The 20,133-nt window shown below is 41.6% G+C and overlaps 2 protein-coding genes across 5 annotated transcripts in view; one reads left to right on the plus strand and one right to left on the minus strand.

Moving 5' to 3' along the window:
• MRPS27 (mitochondrial ribosomal protein S27) overlaps nucleotides 1-11,998 on the minus strand; it is a 101,177-nt gene extending 89,179 nt beyond the window's left edge. For 3 of the 4 annotated variants that reach the window (XR_013827475.1, XM_079916004.1, XM_079916003.1), the window contains exons 1-3: nucleotides 11,865-11,998; nucleotides 11,641-11,748; nucleotides 5,128-5,205 (exon numbers count right to left, since the gene is read on the minus strand). Coding sequence is in view for 3 of the 4 variants with exons in the window: in XM_079916004.1 (XP_079772130.1) it covers nucleotides 5,128-5,205; nucleotides 11,641-11,713 (151 nt within the window). In the remaining variant the exon portion in view is untranslated. The remainder of the gene's footprint in view (nucleotides 1-5,127; nucleotides 5,206-11,640; nucleotides 11,749-11,864) is intronic. The other variant, XM_079916002.1, reaches the window with a different exon arrangement.
• PTCD2 (pentatricopeptide repeat domain 2) overlaps nucleotides 11,733-20,133 on the plus strand; it is a gene marked incomplete at its 5' end in the record, with an annotated part of 28,534 nt that continues 20,133 nt past the window's right edge. The window contains 4 exon segments of the mRNA XM_079916005.1: nucleotides 11,733-11,781; nucleotides 11,784-11,942; nucleotides 13,224-13,316; nucleotides 16,968-17,097. Of these exon segments, the coding sequence (XP_079772131.1) occupies nucleotides 11,733-11,781; nucleotides 11,784-11,942; nucleotides 13,224-13,316; nucleotides 16,968-17,097 (431 nt within the window).

The raw sequence follows: 20,133 nt of genomic DNA on the forward strand, positions 1-20,133 counted from the left end.
TTTAATTCAGTAGGGCTCAGGAACTAATTTAGTTCAAGTCACCTAGTCCCTTGCCCCTGGCAGGGTAACCCAAGCAAACTTCTCATGGAACACAGGGAACTTCCCCCATGAGGCCTGCCTTCCTACTAGCACCCTACCCAGTTCCCCAGAATGGTTTTCTCCTGAATCCTATTCACTGTGGGCCCTAATCTGTAACAGCTGCTAACTGGCTAATGCTGCGAACTTTCACCCTGTATCTCTCCAGTAGATCTGCATGGCTAATGCAGGAATTCCAGAGACAATGCTTTAATTCAGTGTTTATTTTAACCAAAGGGAAGCCCAGTACAGAAACAGTCTAAAATTGAAATCTTCTGATTTGAGTTGGAAAGCTCAAGAATTCCCAGGGCTCTACAAAGCCTAGCTGGAGAACTACGGCTCTTTCAATAAAATATCAACTGCAATGAATTAAAATGTCTGGAATAGTTAAGTCCATGAGTTCATAATATTAGAAAAAAAATTAAAACCCTCACTGATAACCTTTGGAGGATGGTAGGAGGTCAATTTATTATTTTCGAAGCTGCCTCTTCCATACAAACTATAACTCAGGATAACTGAACCGCTGATGAAAGGAAATTCTTTCACAAAAATTTTCTGGGTAATTAATGAAAGAAATGATATAATTAAGATAGCAACATTCTGCAGCTCCTAATGAAAAAATGGATCTAAGCAATGATCACGAATGGCCTTTAACATCACAGTGACAACCAAATGCTCTGTGCCTCTTGACAACAGTAAACAACACTTCCTATGAAGTACTCATGCCAAAAGAAAAAACAAAAAACCCCGCTGAATCTGATCAAGGCTTCCTCTCTAATTGCCAGTTTTATAGGACATATGGAAGGTAGAGGAACGTGTTAAACACCACCATAAGGATGAAAACAGCAAATCTAGAATGTGGGAAACTACAAAAGAGACCTGTTTTCTTCAACAAATAGACTGCCAAGACAGAAAGAGAAACCTATAGATTAAAGTCATCTCAACATGTTACAATGTATGGACTTTATCTGGATCCCATTTCAACAAACTGTAAATTAAAAAGAAATTTATAAGACATCTGAGGAAATGTGAACATTGAGGAAATATTTAATGATGTTAAGGAATTACTAATTTTTAGATATGAGAATGGTATTATAGTTATGTTTTTAAAAAAATCCTTATCTATAGAGATACGTATCAAAATATATATAAAATGATCAGATAACAAGAATTTGTTAAAATGTAACCTGGTGATGGGGTAGGGTTTGATGAAACAACACTGGCAGGGAACTGATAACCATTGAAGCTGGGTGACAGACCATGGGGGTTCATTATACTATTCTCTCTACCTTTGTATGTTTCCATAAAAAAAGATTTAAAAAGAGGCAAGATAAGAAGGAAACATAACCAACTGCACTGTATGGACCTTATGAGCATAACCATTAAAAAAAATTTACCAGAGTATCAGGGAAATTTGAACACTGACTTGATATTTCATATTTAAATGATTATTAATATTTTAGATGTGAAATGGTATTAAAAATATCCTTATCTTTTAGAGGTATATACTGAAATATTTATGGGTAAAATGATATACTGTCTGTGATCTGCCTCAAAATCATCCAAAGGATCAGGATGGGGAAATAAGAAGAAGTAGAAATGAAAATTGGCCAGGAGCTGATAACTGTTGAAGCCAGGTGATGGGTAAAGAAGATTCCTTATACCATTCACTCTACTTTTGTATGTTGTACATTTTCCATTATAAAACATTTAAAAAAAAAACACTACAGTGCTAGAAGTCAGAATAATGGTTACCTTTCAAGAGGGTAATGGGAGCCACAATAAGGGCTTCTGGAGTGGTAGGAACCTTCTATTACACAGGCTTGTTTACTTTGTGATAATTCATCAATCTGCACATTATGATTTGTGCACTTTTCAGTATATTATACTTCAATCAAAAAATATTTTTTAAAAGCAAGAGATCCACTACTTCAATGCAAGAGAAGACACTAAGGTAGAATTACAGGTACTACAGCAATCACTAAGAAAGTTTAGTGAGCAGAAAGGCAAGAGGATACTGTATGGCCCTAAGCAAATGCTGGATCTGGTCTCACTTTTCCCATCTCTTAAGGGAAATAGGAGCTGCCTCGGCCGCTGTTATGGAGCATTAAACGTAACAGTGTGTGTGAAAGTGCTTAGCACAGACCCGGGGCACACATCTAGCAGTGAACAAAATCTGCCTTTTGACTTTTATGTCAGAGGACCCAGCCTGCATTCATGGCCTGCTTGCCCTCTAGACTGCAGCATACGTATACGGCACTCGTGGTGTTAATCTAGACCTCCGTAGTAATAAATTACTCTCAGACGGGGAGCTGGGTAGATACCCATCAGCCCTCCGCCAAGGCTCTAACAGAAAACCACTAATGAGACTGAACAGAGGAGGCACCATAGCAGCACGACCATCCGAGAGAACCCAGCAGGTCTCCTCCGCTGTATTCGGCATGGAGGCAAAACCGCTTCAGACCAGGGAAGCCCACGCCCACGCCCACACCCACATCCAGGCACAGTCCCTCCCGAGCCGCGATCCACTCCACCCCACTCCACGCCCTCCAATGGGGACGCGCGGAATAAAAGCCTCATATCGCCCCCTCCTCCCTCCCCCAATCAGCAAGCCCGCACCAGATCACAGCGCCCAATCACATTGCTCCACATGCCGAGGGCAGCCCTCCGCGCAAGCGCGCATGGAGAGGCTTCCCAAGGCCAGCGCCCAAACGCCGGGCTCCACCGGCTGCGCGCGTGTCCGCAGAGGCCACACTGCCATCTACTGCCCGATCACCCGCATGTAGCCCCAGGCGTACTACCTGATTCTCTGGGCCCATACCCCAGCCCAAAGGCTCAAATAAGAATTAGGGAAAACATGCAGTAATATCACGTATGAACGCAAGTTTTAATTACATTCTCTTACACAGAAGAAAAAAAATATTGTCTCTAACAGCCTCTTTTTCTTCCAAGCAGTTTGAATTTCAAAACCTCATCTCACCTCACAATCTAATGTTTTATATATGAGTAAAATGAAGGGGCCTAGGGACTTGTTCCTTTCACATATTTCTGAAGCACCTACTATATGTCAGGGTATTACCTGGGGCGGGCATTATCATCCCTAATTTATAGATATAGGAACCGAGTTAAGGGACAGTTTCTGAAAGCTGGCAGAGCTGGGGTTCACAGCCAGCTGTCTTCCCCTCCAAGTGCAGACTCTTCACCACATCACACTGCATAATGAAGGTACAAAGTGCTGTAAGAATATAGGATGAGGAAAAAATCAACTGACTCGACAGGGACTCAGGATGTACAGAGAGGATTATTAGCAGGGTTGTATTCAGTAAATGGTAGCTGGTACATACTGCTTTTCTAAGTACATTAATCTTAACAGAGAGGAGACAGTTACCTCCATGTGATACTTATTCATTGCAGATTATGCTCATTCTTTGGCAAAAAGCATCTGCTCACTCAGGAATCCATGACAGTTTTCCCTAGGTTTGTCTCCGAATAACAGAGATGACCCATACCAAGGCACCAAATATAATGGTCTTGTTTCCTAATTTTCCCTTCATACCTAGGAAAGTGTTAACAATAGCTTATATGAAATTCTTCGTTCTCGTTTCTGCACTTCCATAGCACTTTTCTTATAATTCACATATGGCACATCAGAACGAGCTCTGCAATATAATTAACTGAGCCCATTGTGCTTTCATCACTAGAACAGTGGTTCCCAGAAGAAGTACCAAAAGGCCCTCAAGGGCATTTTAGAATATGGAGGGGTATCTTTTTGACTGTCTAAATGACTGCAGGCCATTACTGGCACTTACTGGGTAGAAGACAGGAAAATTACGTAACTTGCAATCCCTAGACTGATGGACACATCAAAACACTGTCCCTGTTGGGAGCCAGTGTTTTCAGTATGGAGGGGAGATACAAACATGGACTAGAAGAAGGCAAGGAAGAACTCTGTAGAGATGAACTGGAATTGCAGGTTTCAGAATGATTTTTTCATAATTTGTAAACTATGTACATATAAGCTTATATGCATGTATGTGCACATATGTATGTTTATGTGTACATGTATACATGTTTTTCCTACCTCTGTCCACTGAATGGGCAAAGCAGCAAAAATTCCATAGTAGCAAGGGGGACACCTAGTGCACAGATCTTGGTTTCTAATACCACTCCCTAGTAAAAGGAACCAGTGCTCCTTGGAGAAATACAGCTGACCCTTGAACAAAACAGGCTTGAACTGTGCAGGTCTATTTACACATGAATTTCTTTCACTAAATGCGTACTACAGGATTACATGCATGATCCGCAGTTGGTTGAATCCGTGGGCAGAAACTTGGCTAGGAAGAAACCACATATACGGAGGACCAACTTTACATTATATGTGGATTTTTGACTGCATTGAGGGTGGGCTCCTTTAACCCCCATTGTTTAAGGGCTAACCGTAATTGATTTCAGGGCTAGAGCAAGAAAGGTACAAGATGGAACACTGGGAGACAGCTTGAAATGCTTCTACTAGCCAAATTTCAGAGAACTGGACTACCGAAATAACTAAGGATGGTAATGAATCATTAAAGGGAAAAAAAAAAAGAGGAATCCATAAGATCATACTGATAATAAACAGAGAAAGAAATGGGAGAAAAAGGGTTCTTGCTTACAGTAAATACTGAGTAATAATTAGTAAATGTGGAGGTATTAATGAATTTAGAAAACCATCATTTTGCAACCATCATAGTAAAGATTGACTTTGCAGATAAAACAGTCAGGCTGCATGGTAACTAACTATATGATAAAAATGAACAAAAAACAAGAAAGAAAATAATTGTTTACATAATTCAGGGAGACTGTGAAGGCAAAATGAAATAGAAATTTGCAGGAAAGAAAAAATGATTTTGCCACATGTGAAACAACAGTCTAATTCTTTTTAAGGCTTAACAATGTGCTTATCTGAATTGGATTATCATAAAAGCATCATTTCACATATATCTCATACGAATATATGATGACAAACATGGAGTGACTAGAAATGACCCACATAATAGCCCGATAAGTACCTACCAAGGTGACAATCTTCTTTTTCTCTTGCTTCCCATTTGTGGCTGTCCACATATGCTGCAGAAAGTAGGCATCTTTTACCTGAGGAAAAAGACAATTTTTTCAACAGGCATGGTTTCACAACAGGTTCAGTTTATATACCTGTTTTATTAAACATATCTTTGCCATATTTTCCATTTACTAGATTACTTAAAGATCTATTATGAAACTGTAACCAACAGTTTACAATTCAGTTCATGACAACATGCATTCAACCTCTAACAAGCAGAAGATGCAGAAAGCCTGTTAAAATTTCTACCATAACGTTATGAGCAAAAATGTTGCTAATTCTGTTCCTATTACTTTAGGACTAGGAGCCATTTGTTTCCACTAATGCAGAGCCTAGATGAGCCTTAAAACTCCTTCTTAGAACTAAAATATTTGCTGAACAGCTGTTTAACTCATTAAAAGACTGCTTTATCATTATTAGTTAGTCCTAAAAAATTTCCATCTGACTTGGATCAGCATATTTACCCTTATTTCACATAAAGCAAAGAGTAATATCTTACCCGGTAACACAGCACCCTAGTGGTAAATAACAGAAACCTAATAAGCCAAATCTGGTGTAACCCACAAGATGACACCTGTCACAATGACTGGCATACAGCAATGCTCAATAAACATGAGCTCAAGGAATTAATGAGAGAGAATGAATGGCAACCTAGAATTAAAACCTTTTGAGCTTCAAAGACACCATCAAGAAAGTGAAAGAATAACTCAGAATGGGAGGAAATATTTCCAAACCATTTATCTGATCAGGGACTTGTACCCAGAATATATAAATAACTCTTACAACTCAAAATTTAAAAAGACAACCCAGCAGAAAAATGGGCAAAGGATTTAACAGACATTTCTAAAAAAAAGAAAACACACAGATACATACATACACATAAATACATACACACACACACACACACACACACACACATATGGCCAACAAGTGCATGGAAAGATGTTTAATATCATTTCCCATTAAGGAGATGCAAAATATATTTAAATACAACTTCACACCCACTTAGGATGGGTATAATCAAAAAGGCAGATAATAACAGCTGTTGATAAGGATGTAGAGAAACTAGAAACCTCATGTATTGCTGGTGAGAATGTAAAATGGTGCAGCCACATTGGAAAAGTTCAGCAGTTCTGCAAAACGTTAACATGGAGTTACCAGGTAACCCAGCAATTCCACTCCTAGGTATGTACCCAAGAGAAATGAAATCATGTTCACCTAAAAAACTGTACATAAATGTTTGTAGCAATATTATTCATAATAGCCAAAAAGGAAAAATGCAAATATCCATCAATTTATGAATGGCTAAACAAAATAGTATATTCTTATAAAGGAATATTATTCAGCAATAAAAAGAAATTAAGTACTGATACATGCTACAACATGGATGAAACTTGAAAATATTACGCTAAGGAAAAAGAAGCCAGTCACAAAAGACTACGTATTATGTCATTCCATTTATATGAAATGTCCACAATCGGCAAATCTAGAGACAGAAAGCAGCTTATTGGTTGCCTAGATCTGGAGGGTAGACAGGCAGAAAAACCTGGGTGGAAATGGGGAGTGACTGCTAATGAGTATGGATTTTTTTTGAAGTGATGAAAATGTCCTAAATTGATTGTGGTGATGGCTGCCGTACAACCCTGTGTATATACAAAAAAAACATTCAACGTTAAATTGACTACTTTAAATGGGTGAATTGTATGTGAACTAAATCTAAATAAACCTGTTTAAAAAAACTGAAAAGGAATGAATGGCAGACTATTACCTGAAGGTCATAGCAGACCATAAACCAAACACAACTAGAAGGCATGGGAGCTGATTAAGCACAGTATTTGCATGCTATTGTTATTCTCTATCCATCTCCCAACTAAAACAAATATAAATATGTCTGTGTGTTTATACACAAGACCAGTCCCTCCCTTGCCTTCAGCAGAGGTTGGGTCAGACCTTTACTAGAATAGTATGTCTAAATTTGAAGTCTAAAGTTTAAGCAATGAAGCAATAATATTAAAAGCTGTCAAAGACTGCCTCAAAGGGGAACTAAAATATTTCTTAAAAATAGTAACTATTAAAAAGTGCCTACATTTCAAATGGATTTTTTTTAAATGATTAGATGTTTGGAACTTAGAATACATTTTTCATACAAACGATGTTATAAATTGTCAGTTACATTCCTAGATCTGTCAAGAAGGATGAACAAAATGTAACGGCATTGATGGCATGACATTAGGTGTGTAGCTGCACACTAGGTCAGGAGTGAGCAGACCTGAGATTTAGTTTGAGTTTTACCAGCTGGTAGAAAACTTCAGACCGTGCAGTTGTAAGTGAAGGAACTGGCTGGGTGATATTTAAGGTCTCTGCATGCTCCAACAGTCTGACATAGAACCAAAACAATCAGTTCAGATAACCCATTCATAATTTACTGTAGCATTTCTATGCAAACCGAATTCCAATTTCTAAAACCAGGTAGATCTCTCCTTTCTGTGGGAAACAAGGGCAGCCCTTTTCTACGTGAGCATGAGCTCAGGAGAGGGCTGTTAACCTATATACTCCAGGATACCAGTGACTTAAATATTCTCTATTTGTTGTTATTACATTCTCTTACTTATTCTCTATTTCTTCTCCTAGCATATGTTTTATTCTAGCATAAGAAATCAGCCCTCCTTGTTCTAAAGTCAGAAAAGACAATTATCTAGAATTATGTTCATGAGTTTTGAACTGGGAGACAAAAAGCAGAGGAGGTGATGGTGGGGAAAGACAGGAGTGCCAGAATGCTGTGTGCAGTTGTTCAAGGAGATCACATGACCGAAAACAAAATTAGAACTAGTAAATTTACAAAAAATAAGCCCAGTAACTTTCATATATATATGAACTTTTAAATGTTTGCTTTATAAGAAAGTAACCAGGGCTTCCCTGGTAGCGCAGTGGTTGAGAGTCCGCCTGCCGATGCAGGGGACACGGGTTCGTGCCCTGGTCCGGGAAGATCCCACATGCCGCGGAGCGGCTGGGCCCGTGAGCCATGGCCGCTGAGCCTGCGTGTCCGGAGCCTGTGCTCCGCAACGGGAGAGGCCACAACAGTGAGAGGCCCGCGTACCGCAAAAAAAAAAAAGTAACCAGTAATCATTTTCCACCTCCATTGAGGATACAGTGAAAGGAAATAGGTATAAGGATAAAGAATTTAAATTTGGCAAGTGGAAAATCTTCCTAATAGAAACCAATGACAAACATAGGAATGAGTTACCAAGTGGGGTAGGCAGAATAATGTCCCCCCCCAAAAGATGTCCATGTCCTAGTCCCCAGAACCTGTGAATATTAGGGTACATGAGAAAGGGGGATTAAGGTGACAGATGGAACTAAGATTAGCACATCAGCTGACCTTAAAATGAGAAGACTGTCCTGGGTTGTCCAGGTGGGCTCAGGGTTTGTTTGTTTGGCCACACTGCACAGCATGTGGGATCAAACCAGGGATCAAACCCAAGCCCCCTGCACTGGAAGCGCAGAGTCTTAATGACTGGACTGCCAGGGAAGTCCAGGTGGGCTCAATATAATCACAGGTCCTTAAAAAGTGGAAGAGGGAGACAGGTTGTTAGTGTGATGCATGAAAGACAGAGGTATATAAGAAGGACCTGACTTGCCACTGCTCGCTTTGAAGATGTCTGAGAAAGGGACGATGAGTCAAAGAATGCAGGTGGTCTCCAGAAGATGGAAAAGACTAGGGAAACAGATTCACCCCTAGAGATTCCTAAAGGGAATACACCCCTTTCAACACCTTGATTTTAGCACAAAAAGACTCTGTATCAGACTTCTGACCTATAGAATAGTAAGGTAATAAATCTACGTTGCTTTAAGCCACCAAATTTGTGGTAGTTTGTTACAGCAGCAACAGGAAATTACTACACCTTCAGATAGACAGACATTTCATTATCTGTAAACCTTTTAAAGTAGGGTATTCATCTTGCTGAGATACTTTTAAATGACATCATTTAAAGTTTTTCCCATCTCTGTATGGTAGTTGAGGGGTTTGTATATTAACGTTAAAACCAAAGAATTTCTATGAAGCCAGACAGGACATTAAGTGGACAATGGCAAAATGGAAAATCTAGATCACCTTCTCAAACCTAATGTCCATATGAATCTTGATAAAATGCAGATTCTGATCAGTAGGTCTGGGGTGGGAACAGAGATTCTGCATTTCTAAAAGTTCCCAGGTAATGATGACGATGTTGACCCTCAGATAACATTGAAATAACGAGGGAATAGGAGGTTATCAGCCTCACAAGTTTAGATCTCTGAGTCCGTTTAATCCCACTCCGTATATGCCACCCAAGAGCATATATATACCCTTCTTGAACCTGCTAACCCTTCAGCCAGTCAACTTTAAGAGCAACAATATTCTAAGATAACTCTCCACTAAAAAGCAAATATCTCCCCTGCTTAATTCTGAAAAGATACCTCCATGGACCAGAATTTCAAAGTTTAGTAAATACTTATTTATTAAAAACTTACTTATTTTATAGTTAATTTGGCCTTTGGTAAAATGTCTCCAAACATGTTCTCCATCCAAAGGGAAGCAGTGTGATTGTGAACACAGATAGGCTTTAGAGTCACAAAGTCTAAGTGTGAATCCTAGCTTTGCTATAAAAAATTTTATAAAAATGTGGGCAAGTTACACCAGGTCTCTGAGCCTCTTTCTTCATATGTAAAACAGGGAAATACTGTATCATAATTTAAATAAGGGCATATATTAAGTACCTAGCCTAATGTCCACTATGTAGTAAGTGCCCAAAAAGTTTCCCTCTCTAGCCTCTTCATATACTGAAGTCACTTTTTCAGTTCATCTCAATAAACCTTTCTCTCATCCTCTTGATCACTTTAGTTGCCCTTATCCATTATGTTGTAGGGAGAATCAGTGGAAGCACTGAAGTATTCCAAATACTGATTGGTCCTCAGTTTGTACAAATTTTTTCTTCTTTTATTTGGTAATGGTTCAAGATGTTTTGATGACTTAAAGCTCCTTATCAAACCCCCAGTGGTCCATAATGTACTATCCTACATACTTATATCACTTGCCTTATACACTTCAGTTGCTGATTTCAAGACTCCTTTCATCTGTGGTCTAACCCCCTGCTTGTGCAATATAACTTTCTGTAATGAAGGAGATGTTCAATTCTGAACTATTCAATACAGCAGCCACTAGCCACAGGTGTCTACTGAGCACTTAAAATGTAGCTAATGTGACTAAAGAACAGAATTTTTTAATTTAAACTAATTTAAATAGCCATGTGTAGCTCCCGGCTACGTCCATGGAACAGCACAGGTGTAACCTATCATGAGCACACCATTTCAAACTACGATCAAAATGCTCACTGGAAATTCTCTCAATTCACCTTTATCTAATTTCCATTCCCGTTAGTATGACTGCTCCCGAATATCCTAAGCAACTATGATACTTTCCCTGATAGACAATCCAAGGTCTTGTTTAAATTGAAAAGCATTTACTAACAACATAAGTAAACAAGCTAGTAAATAGCTACAACAGTTAATTCTTACTGAGGTGCCAAGTACTGTGCAGACTACTTTACCTAATGTGTGGCATGAAACATTTTCATTAGCTAGGTCAATCAGTTAATTCTCAGAAAACTTCTGGTGGCCAGCTATAAGGTTTCACGTCGATATTTAAAGGCGTGTGGGCAAAACTGTGTGTTGCTTTTTAACAGGGGCTAGAGGAGGTATGTTGGAAAGAGGAGATAATAGGCATTGGAAAAATCAATTGTGATTATTGTATTTTAATCATATAATCAGATACATCTGTCAGGACTTAGGTTCTGTGAATTAAAAAAGTTTTTCCCAATGTCTTCATCAGCAGGTCCTGTAAACAGGCTTTGAGTGAGCCGTCATTCATTCGGATATCAAAGTACTTTAAAAGTAACTATTAGCATTTATTGTCTGAAAGGAAAACTTGGGCAAAGAAAAGTCAATCAAAAGTTGCGCCCAAGGTCATCAGGTAAACAGAGATTAGTAAGAAACTCCTTCACCAAGTGAAAACCAAGGGTCTGGCCACACGTCAGGTGTTGAGGAGAACGTTTATGACGCCCCTTTAAGGAAACTCAACAGGGAGAGAAATTTCATAGCCCCAAGGGGGACACATTTGGGCTTTTCACGGGCAGCAAAGAGATGACCACCCTCACACACAAACCCGGCAAATCACACGCAAAAGCTCTCGTGCCCGGACTTCCTCTGCTCTTCACACCTTTGGATAGGCAGACACTATTATTTTAGGGAAGGAGATGGGTCATAGACCTTACCTCCCCTCTCTGTGCTACCAAACACCTCCATGGGTTTCTCCAGCAACTAGATCCCAGAAGCATTTCCTCTCCCCTTAAAAGCCCACTGCTCCCTTTACTCAAGGAACAGAGTTCTCAGGGGCCTAATGAAGCAGCCCCACGAAGGTAGCAGCCACCAACCTGTCACGGAGATCTGAGGCAGCGACACTTTCCGCGCCCAGAGGATCCCGCGCCGCACCACGTGGACCGCCATCTTGGAGCATACCAAAGGAATGACCGGTAGGGGGACTACAGGCGGAGGAAAGGCTAGGCAACAGTCCACGCTCCCCCCCCCCCGGCTCCCGCAGTTGGTACAGCCCGGAACAGTATGGCGGCCGCCTTTCTGCCCCCGAAGCAAGTCTTACCGCTGCAGGCGCTGCGGAGTTTGGTGCATCCAGGGTTGGGAGGCTTGGGCTCCACCTGCAGCCGCTGCCCTCTCGGAGGTATCCTAGGCCTTGGGCCGTGAAGGAGGGGAGGGATGGGACAGAAGCGAGCTTTACACCTCAGCGGGCATCTCTTTGGAGAAATAACGGCGCCTCACTCAGGGGCCTAGAGCAATCGAGCATGCACTTGCCCTCTGCACGTGGGTACAGTGGTGGCCTCTGGATGTCGTGGACGCCCGTGTGCCTGGGAATCAAAGGACAGATGGGCTGGGCTCTTGACCTGGGGACTGTAGTATTCCCTCGGATGGAGCTGTGCTGCGCCCCGGGAACACCCCCTCCCCCTTGGGTGTACTGTCCTGCAGAGTTTGGGAGGGGAGGTCAAAGACTATGAGTTTGGAGTCCAGCTCTGTAGCGAACAGTCTGAAAGACTCTGAGCAGGTTTCTTTATTTGTAAAATTATCCCTTAATATCTTTTTGAAAATGATTAAATTTGAAGATGCTGGTGAGTGATAATATTTAACACTTCGTGTCAGGCTTTCCTGTAATACCTTTTACATACATTCATTCCTTTTCTCCTCACATCACCCAGTGAGAGAGGTACTATTCTTCATTTACAGAGGAGGAAACCGCAAAGCTAAGTAATTTGCCCAAGATCAGAGGGAACTGGTAGAGGAAGGGTTTGAACACAGGCAGTCCTACTGTAACCCCTTCTCTGGACTGCCTCTCTAGAAATCAGCAATTTTTGTTGTTACATTGTTACTGTAGTACACAGAGCTCTTGTAGTGGACGGTTCTTTGGCCAAGCTCCAGTTCATGCACAGCCGAGCATCCTAAAGAAATGATGTTTCCTCAACTGATCATTTCTGCTAAGTTGTGGTCAGTGATTCCTGATGTATCTAGAGGATACCAAGAGTCCAAATCTGAGAGGCCATAACGCCTCATTTCACAAACTGTCGACAGTCCTGGAAATTCCAATGGTCACACTATAGCTTTTTCCCCTACCCTATATGCTTCTACCTGTTTAAACCAAATCTAGATATACCTGTTTTGCTGTCTGTCTTTCAGATCCCAAATTCCTGTCTACCCATCCCCATACCCAGTTAATCACTAGCTCCTTTCACACACACACACAGACAAAACTTGTCTTGTGGAGGATTTGCATTCTTTGGTACTTTGGACATTTTTTTCCCCACCAGGGTGACTATTCTATTTGTACCTGTCTAGGTGGGTTATTTATACTAACTGAAGGTCAGTTATTAGAAAGAGACAGTCAAGCTCTACACGTTATTTGCTAAGTATAAAACAGTCAAGATGATTTTACTTTCTTTTCTCTGATTTTTAGCTAAAAGATATCTACTTACAGACAATATTGTGAAATTAAAGGACTTTCAGCATAAGAAGGTGGCTGTTGCATGTAATCTTCCTGGCACCAAAGGTAATCAAATCTATTTCATTACTTCTTTCATTGACCTATCGTTAAACTTCCCTCTGTCTTTATCCCTGTTCAGTCTCTTCTTCAATGACCTTATCTCACAGAAGAAACTGAGATGATTTATTCTTAGTTTCTTAGTCTGACCTTGCATGCCCCTTTCACCTCACTCTGTTATTACAGAGTCTACCGCTCTTCTCTTGTCCCTTCTCCCAGGACCCCAGAGAAATACTAAAACTAGTGCTGCAACCAGTCCTCTAGATCAGTGCCACTCAAAGTGAGGTTCAAGGATTAGCAGCAAGTGAGAGGTGGATAGAAATGCCAAATCTCGGGCCCCAGACAATTTGTCTGCAAAATAAAGTCTGAGGGCTTCCCTGGTGGTGCAGTGGTTGAGAGTCCACCTGCTGATGCAGGGGACACGGGTTCGTGCCCCGGTCCGGGAAGATCCCACATGCCGCGGAGCGGCTGGGCCCATGAGCCATGGCCGCTGAGCCTGCGCGTCCGGAGCCTGTGCTCCACAATGGGAGAGGCCACACAGTTAGAGGCCCGTGTACCGCAAAAAAAAATAATAATAAAAAATAAAGTCTGAGAAGAACTGCTCCACATGACTGGCTTTCAGACTTCTTGATGCCACCCTCAGTAAAAAATACAATTTGCTTTGCATCTCCAGTATACATATATATATATCTATAGATAAATGAGATAAAATGAAACAAAAAATGTATGATGATGCATTTTCATATTTTCTACTGTGTGCTGGAAGAATCAGTAGACTAAAACAAAGGTTTCTTTAAAAAACCAGCAAAACATTGATAACTGTTGAGGCTGGGTGATGGGCACATGGGAGGTGCCCATCTCTAATTTTAGGTATGTTTGAAAATTTTTATTGTAAAAAGCTAAAAACACGTCACCACCACCCTACGTCCTATTCCCTTTCAGCATCTGAGAAATCTTGTTGCATTCATTCCCACTTCTCCTGCACGTTGAGTTTTTCCCAGTACTTCAGATTCCTTTATAAACACAGCAAGCCTCTCCTCTTTTTTTGTTTTTTTTGTTTGTTTTTTTTGTTTGTTTTTTTTTTGTTTTTTTTTGCGGTACGCGGGCCTCTCACTGTTGTGGCCTCTCCCGTTGTGGAGCACAGGCTCCGGACGCGCAGGCTCAGTGGCCATGGCTCATGGGCCCAGCCGCTCCGCGGCATGTGGGATATTCCCGGACCGGGGCACGAACCCGTGTCCCCTGCATCGGCAGGCGGACTCTCAACCACTGCGCCACCAGGGAAGCCCTCTCCTCTTTTTTAATAACAACTCTTTTGTTTGTCCTACTTACTTTTCCAGCTTTCCTCCTTCTCACTGTCAGATGTTTGTGAGCACCTAATGAACACTCCTTGCTTCTCATCTCTCCAGAAAGCAGTCTTCCTTCACTGGTCTGCTATCAGGCTGTTGTACAAAACCACCTACAGAACAAGAAGATAAGAGTGACGGAAAATAGATTAATCTTCACTTTAGTAGACTCAATCTAGATTTTACTTCAGTCTTTTCTTCTTACCCCAGGTCGTCTGGAGCTCTGTAAAGTTCGCAGTTAGGGCTTCGTGTCACTATCTAGTTGTTATTCCAGTTGTCATAGTCTTTCTAAGGCTGTGACAGTCGTGCATGTGTTCTAAAAGGCAATTAATATAATGAGTGCCAATCTACTCCACTGTCAGGTATTTATAAAATCCTGTCCACATTTCATCATTATAAGAACCCACAATGGTAGTCTGTTATATACCACATCATGTACAAACTTGCCCCTTCCCTCCAGCTTCCTAGCTCTTCCACAGTGGATCTCACCCTTTCTAGAACCAGTGTGATTTCCTGTTCATCTAGTCACGGTCTCCCCTCACCACCTTTTCCCCCAGTTCTGTGCTTTTTCTCATGCTGATTCCCATACCGATAGTTCCCCAGCCCCTCAGCTTTGCTAACCCTACTCAGCCCCTTCCTTCCTCTCTGGTACCTCTCCACTTGCACCAGACCTGGTCTGTTTCTGCTGCCCTGATTTCTCTCTTCTCTCCTGTTATGTTTATACTGTCACATGTCACCTACTCTGTCATTATTTTCAGGTAGCTTTATATAGATATATCTTGTCTTCTCAAATAGACTCTAAGCTCTTTCAGGGTAGGAACCATACCTTCTCCTTCCTTGTGTCTCTCACACAAAGAAGGATACCTCTGACTATAATATACGATAAGCACTTAATTTTGATGGATTTGTTTTAAAATACACATTACATCTGTTGAAATTTTGGACTTATTAAGTATTAAGAAGTACAAGATGTAAAGACGTCCCATTAAAGTCTTTTAGCTTGGAAAATGTTTAGAAATATTTAATAGAATAAATCCTCGTGACAGAGGAATGAAAATAAGAACAATATGTCTGTGATCTCCTAGCAGTTACTACATGCTGGGCCCTGTGCTAAGTGCTTTACGTACATTGTCTCAGGATGACCCCACGAGGTAGGTATCATGGCCCTCACTTCACACATGAATCTTGTCTCAGAGACAGGCCTCCCCAGATCTCCCCATAGCATGCAAGTGGCAGAGCCCAGATTTCAGCTCATGTCTTCCCAACTCTAAAACCTTTAACCATTACACGATTCTGCAAATAGAGATTGGAAGGTCCGTTGCATTAATTCAAACCTAATGGACCTTCTTTTCTTGTCAATCAAGAGCAGTGTCTGCCTCAGCTTCCCGATCTTGTGTTTTTAATGTATATTGTGCCATCCCTTTAAGCAGCATTCCTTCGGAGCTCTGGGTCTTGGAACAAATCCTGTAGACTTTCGCAGCTTCTGATACTGAGAACAGCCCTGTCTTCTGGAAAGCAGATGTTTGCGTGGTGGCTGCCTTGCATCTCACCCTATGTTCTGCCAAAAATACAGTCCCTTCCTAATGCCAAGAAGCAGTGTTTCCTGTTGGTGTTTGATTGTCTCCACAGTTGATCAGATACAAGACGAGGGACATAGAGCGTGATCACCTTGAAATGATTCTATTACTAAAAGAGGGTTTGCCGCTGTTGGGAGGACTCTTTTACCCCCTGTGCCTTATGCAGTACTGTGGCATGCTTTCTAACAACTGAGTAGAGAGGGACCAGGAGGAATGAAAAAGCGGTAAAACTGAATCAAGTGAAAAAGACTTGAAGTATTCCTGGATCATGTGAGTCATCCGTTGTGGGTTGACGACATTTTCCTTTCAGTTTTCCTGCTAGGTGCCCTGCCAACTGATGGTTTGGATATCTTGGTTAGTTTTTTTTTTCTCATGCGTCACCTGTAGATACAGTTCTTTGGGCTAAGCCTCTGGGACGTTAGTTCTCCAACTTTACGGTGCATAAGCATCACCCAGGTAATCAAAAATGCACATTCTTGTGCTCCTCCTCCCAGAGATTCTGTGTTGGGAAGTCTGGAGTGAGGTTTGGACCTGCGCCCTGTGACAGATTCGCTGCTTCATACACCACGTCTGACACTCTGCTCTCGAGACCAGCCAGTGACGGGAGCTGCATGGCCGTGAGCCCCCCTCAGTGGCTCTTTGCATTGTGCCAGGTTCTAGCCTCCCCTTCTCCCTGAGGTCAGCCTCCTGACGGTCTGAGACAGCCTAAGTGATGGCCACCACACTGTGCTTTCTTCCAGAAACCTATTTGAGAAACTTGGAAGAGAAACTGACCCAGAATAAGCTCATCTTGAAAGAGGAGTTGAGAACCTTACTTCATTTGTGTGAGTGCTGGGACGATGTGGAGCTGGCTAAAAATGTCATTTACAGGTGAGGCATTTCCTTAAAATCCTGCCAGCCTTTGTCTTTTCCTACGCTCTCCTTTTTCCTGAGCAATCTCATCTACCTCCAAGATTTCAGCTCTCACCTCTAAACTGGTGACTTCCCAATCTCTTGTCCAGATGCCTGCCCTGAGCTCCACCATTTATATTCATTCATGCATTCAGCGAACACTTACTGGGTTCCTACTACATGCCAGGTGCCGAAGATAGCAAAACAGATAATTCATGCTCCAGGAGATCACCAACCTCTTCACCAAGTCCACTTACATGTTCCCAAGGTCTTCACATTCAACCTACACAGATTTCTTCCTCTTGCTGTGTTTGCTGTCACACTGACCAGTCATTTTTTCCCCCGATCTCATTTGCCCTCCTCCTGCGTCTGCTCCGCGGTGTCTCTCATCCCTAGCCTTCCTCTCTCTGTCCCCATTACCAGTGTCTTAGCTCAGGCCTCACGCCTCTCACTTGGATCACTTCAGTGGACTCCGAACTAGCCTCCCCCCTACAGGCTTATGCCTGTTCCGTTCACTGTCTCTGATCCCTTATCAGACTTCCCCATGCCAGCAGGAACTCATATGTAATCACAGTCTGCTGTTAGGCAACCGAGCAAAGGTGTCACTTGGGAGCAGGATGGCACCAAATCAACAGCTTCCTTTCACCATTCTTTAAAGATACATTTCTATACATGAAGCTGCATTTATACTGTACATTTACAGAGAAAAATACGAGGTATTCATATATGGAATACTGGAAGAATACATACCGTAAGTTAACCATGGTTCTTTGAAACATTATATTTTTTGTTCGTCTAAATGTGTACTTTTCTGATTTCTCAAACTTGTCTATAAGGGACATTATTAATTTTATAATGTGAAAAAATTAATGTTATTTTTAAAAAGGAAAAGAAAAACAGAATTATGCAAATTTCATTGAAACTTTGAAAAACACGAAAAAGTAGAAAGAAGAAATACTGCATACATCACACAGTTTGCTGTTTCGATTGTCTCTTGCTGCATAACAAACCACACCAGAACTTAATGACTTAAAATGACGACTGATTATTATTTCTCATAACTCTGTTGGTCAGGAACTGAGGCCGGTCTCAGCTGGGCAGTTCTTATTGTTATCAGCTGAAGTCACCTGCACACCTGCAGTCAGCTTGGTAGGCTGAGCCGGGAGGTCCGAGAAGGCTTCGCTTGCGTTTCTGAAGCCTCAGTGCCCCTGCATGCAGCCCCTCCCCTCGCTGGTAGAATCTCACTGCTTACGAGTCCAGCCTGAGCTGCACTAGCGCACAGCACACGTGGAAGCTGCAGGCCTTGTGGAGCTGCCGAGGATTGGCACGTCTTCACTCCCGTCCCATTCTCTTGGTCAGGGCAAGTTAGCGGCCCGCCCCGATCCACGGGGAGGGGAAAGGATTCCACCTCTGGAAGGACGGAGCTGCATACACATACAGGGAGGAATGATGGCGGCCAACTTTGGGGCCTGTCTACCACATCCAAGAAACCACTGTTAATATTTTGATACATTTTCTCACTGATTTTTTTTCATGCAAAGATTTTGAGGTTTAGCTAGGGTTTATTTTACATAGTTGTATTTATTACTGTGTATATAAAATGATATTTTCTTGTTTTCTAATTAGCATTGTAGCATAAATGTTTTTGCCTGTTAATACTCTAGGAATCATATTTTAATGGCTATACACTGTTTGATTATAGGTTAGGTATTTTAATTAACTGTGCCCCTATTGTTGAACATCTAAATTATTTCTAATTTTTCACCAGGATAAATAATGCCATGATGAGCAAACTCTATGCATAAAATTTATTCTTTATTTCCTTTTGGGGATCGGAGGGCATGCACCTTTTAAAGCTTGTCAATACAGACTGCCAGATTATTTTCCAAAAGGGATTATGCTAATTCACAGTCACACTATATCTGCAAACCTAAACCTGCTATTTCAGTTTCATACAGTTGAATCATTTGAGACCCTCTGGCTCGTTTTACTCTCAGTTTTCTTTTTACTGCCCAAAGCTATCAGATGTTTACAAGAGTAACAAAACAGGATAACATTCTAAATGCTCCTTCCACTCTTATTTTTGTCATAAACATTCAAAGTATGACTCATAATCCGTTTATTGATGCTAATACTTTCTGCCTGGTTGCTGTCCTTTCCCTCTACTTGTGGACAGCTGGACAAGCTGCGGGGGGCGGTCCATCCTCGGCCTAACCAACCTATTCTCTCTCTTCCTGAGACAGGCGACCCCCTGTTGGGGAAAAAGAGCAACGAGCCAGAACATAAGCTCTTTATTGAGCCAAAAATGGGGAACAACTGAATCTCCTCATAGTCTGGACCACATGCTGTTGTTTGGTTTATAGCAGGGTTTTAGATCCTCTAACTTGAATGTTTCTTGTCAAGAAGAGGTGATATTAACTATCTCTGTGACTTTCTAGCACTTTTATTAGTGTGTCATTTAAGTTAGGAAAATTTTCATTTTTGGTTTTAATCTGGCACACATTTCTCTTGAGATTATTTACTGAAATACTTTGATTTTTTTTTTTTTTTTTCTTGCGGTACGCAGGCCTCTCACTGTTGTGGCCTCTCCCGTTGCGGAGCACAGGCTCTGGATGCGCAGGCTCAGTGGCCATGGCTCACGGGCCCAGCCGCTCCATGGCATGCGGGATCTTCCCGGACCGGGGCACGAACCCGTGTCCCCTGCATCGGCAGGCGGACTCTCAACCACTGCGCCACCAGGGAAGCCCTGAAATACTTTGATTTTTAAAGATGTTCTCCTCAACTTGCCTTACATCGTATAAGAGGGAGCATATGTCTAAGGATTACTGTGTGCCAGGCATATCATCTCATTTGATCCTCACAAAAACTCTCTGAGTTGAGTTCTTTTCTTATCTCCATTTTACAGATGAGGAAACTGAGGTACAGAGTCATTAATTAATTTGCTCATGGTTACACAGTTAGTAAGTAAAACAGCTGGGATTTGAACTGTCATTTTGGAATCAGAGTCTAAAAATC

This window comes from Stenella coeruleoalba, assembly GCF_951394435.1.
Source record: "Stenella coeruleoalba genome assembly, chromosome: 3".
Classification (NCBI taxonomy): Eukaryota; Metazoa; Chordata; class Mammalia; order Artiodactyla; family Delphinidae; genus Stenella; species Stenella coeruleoalba.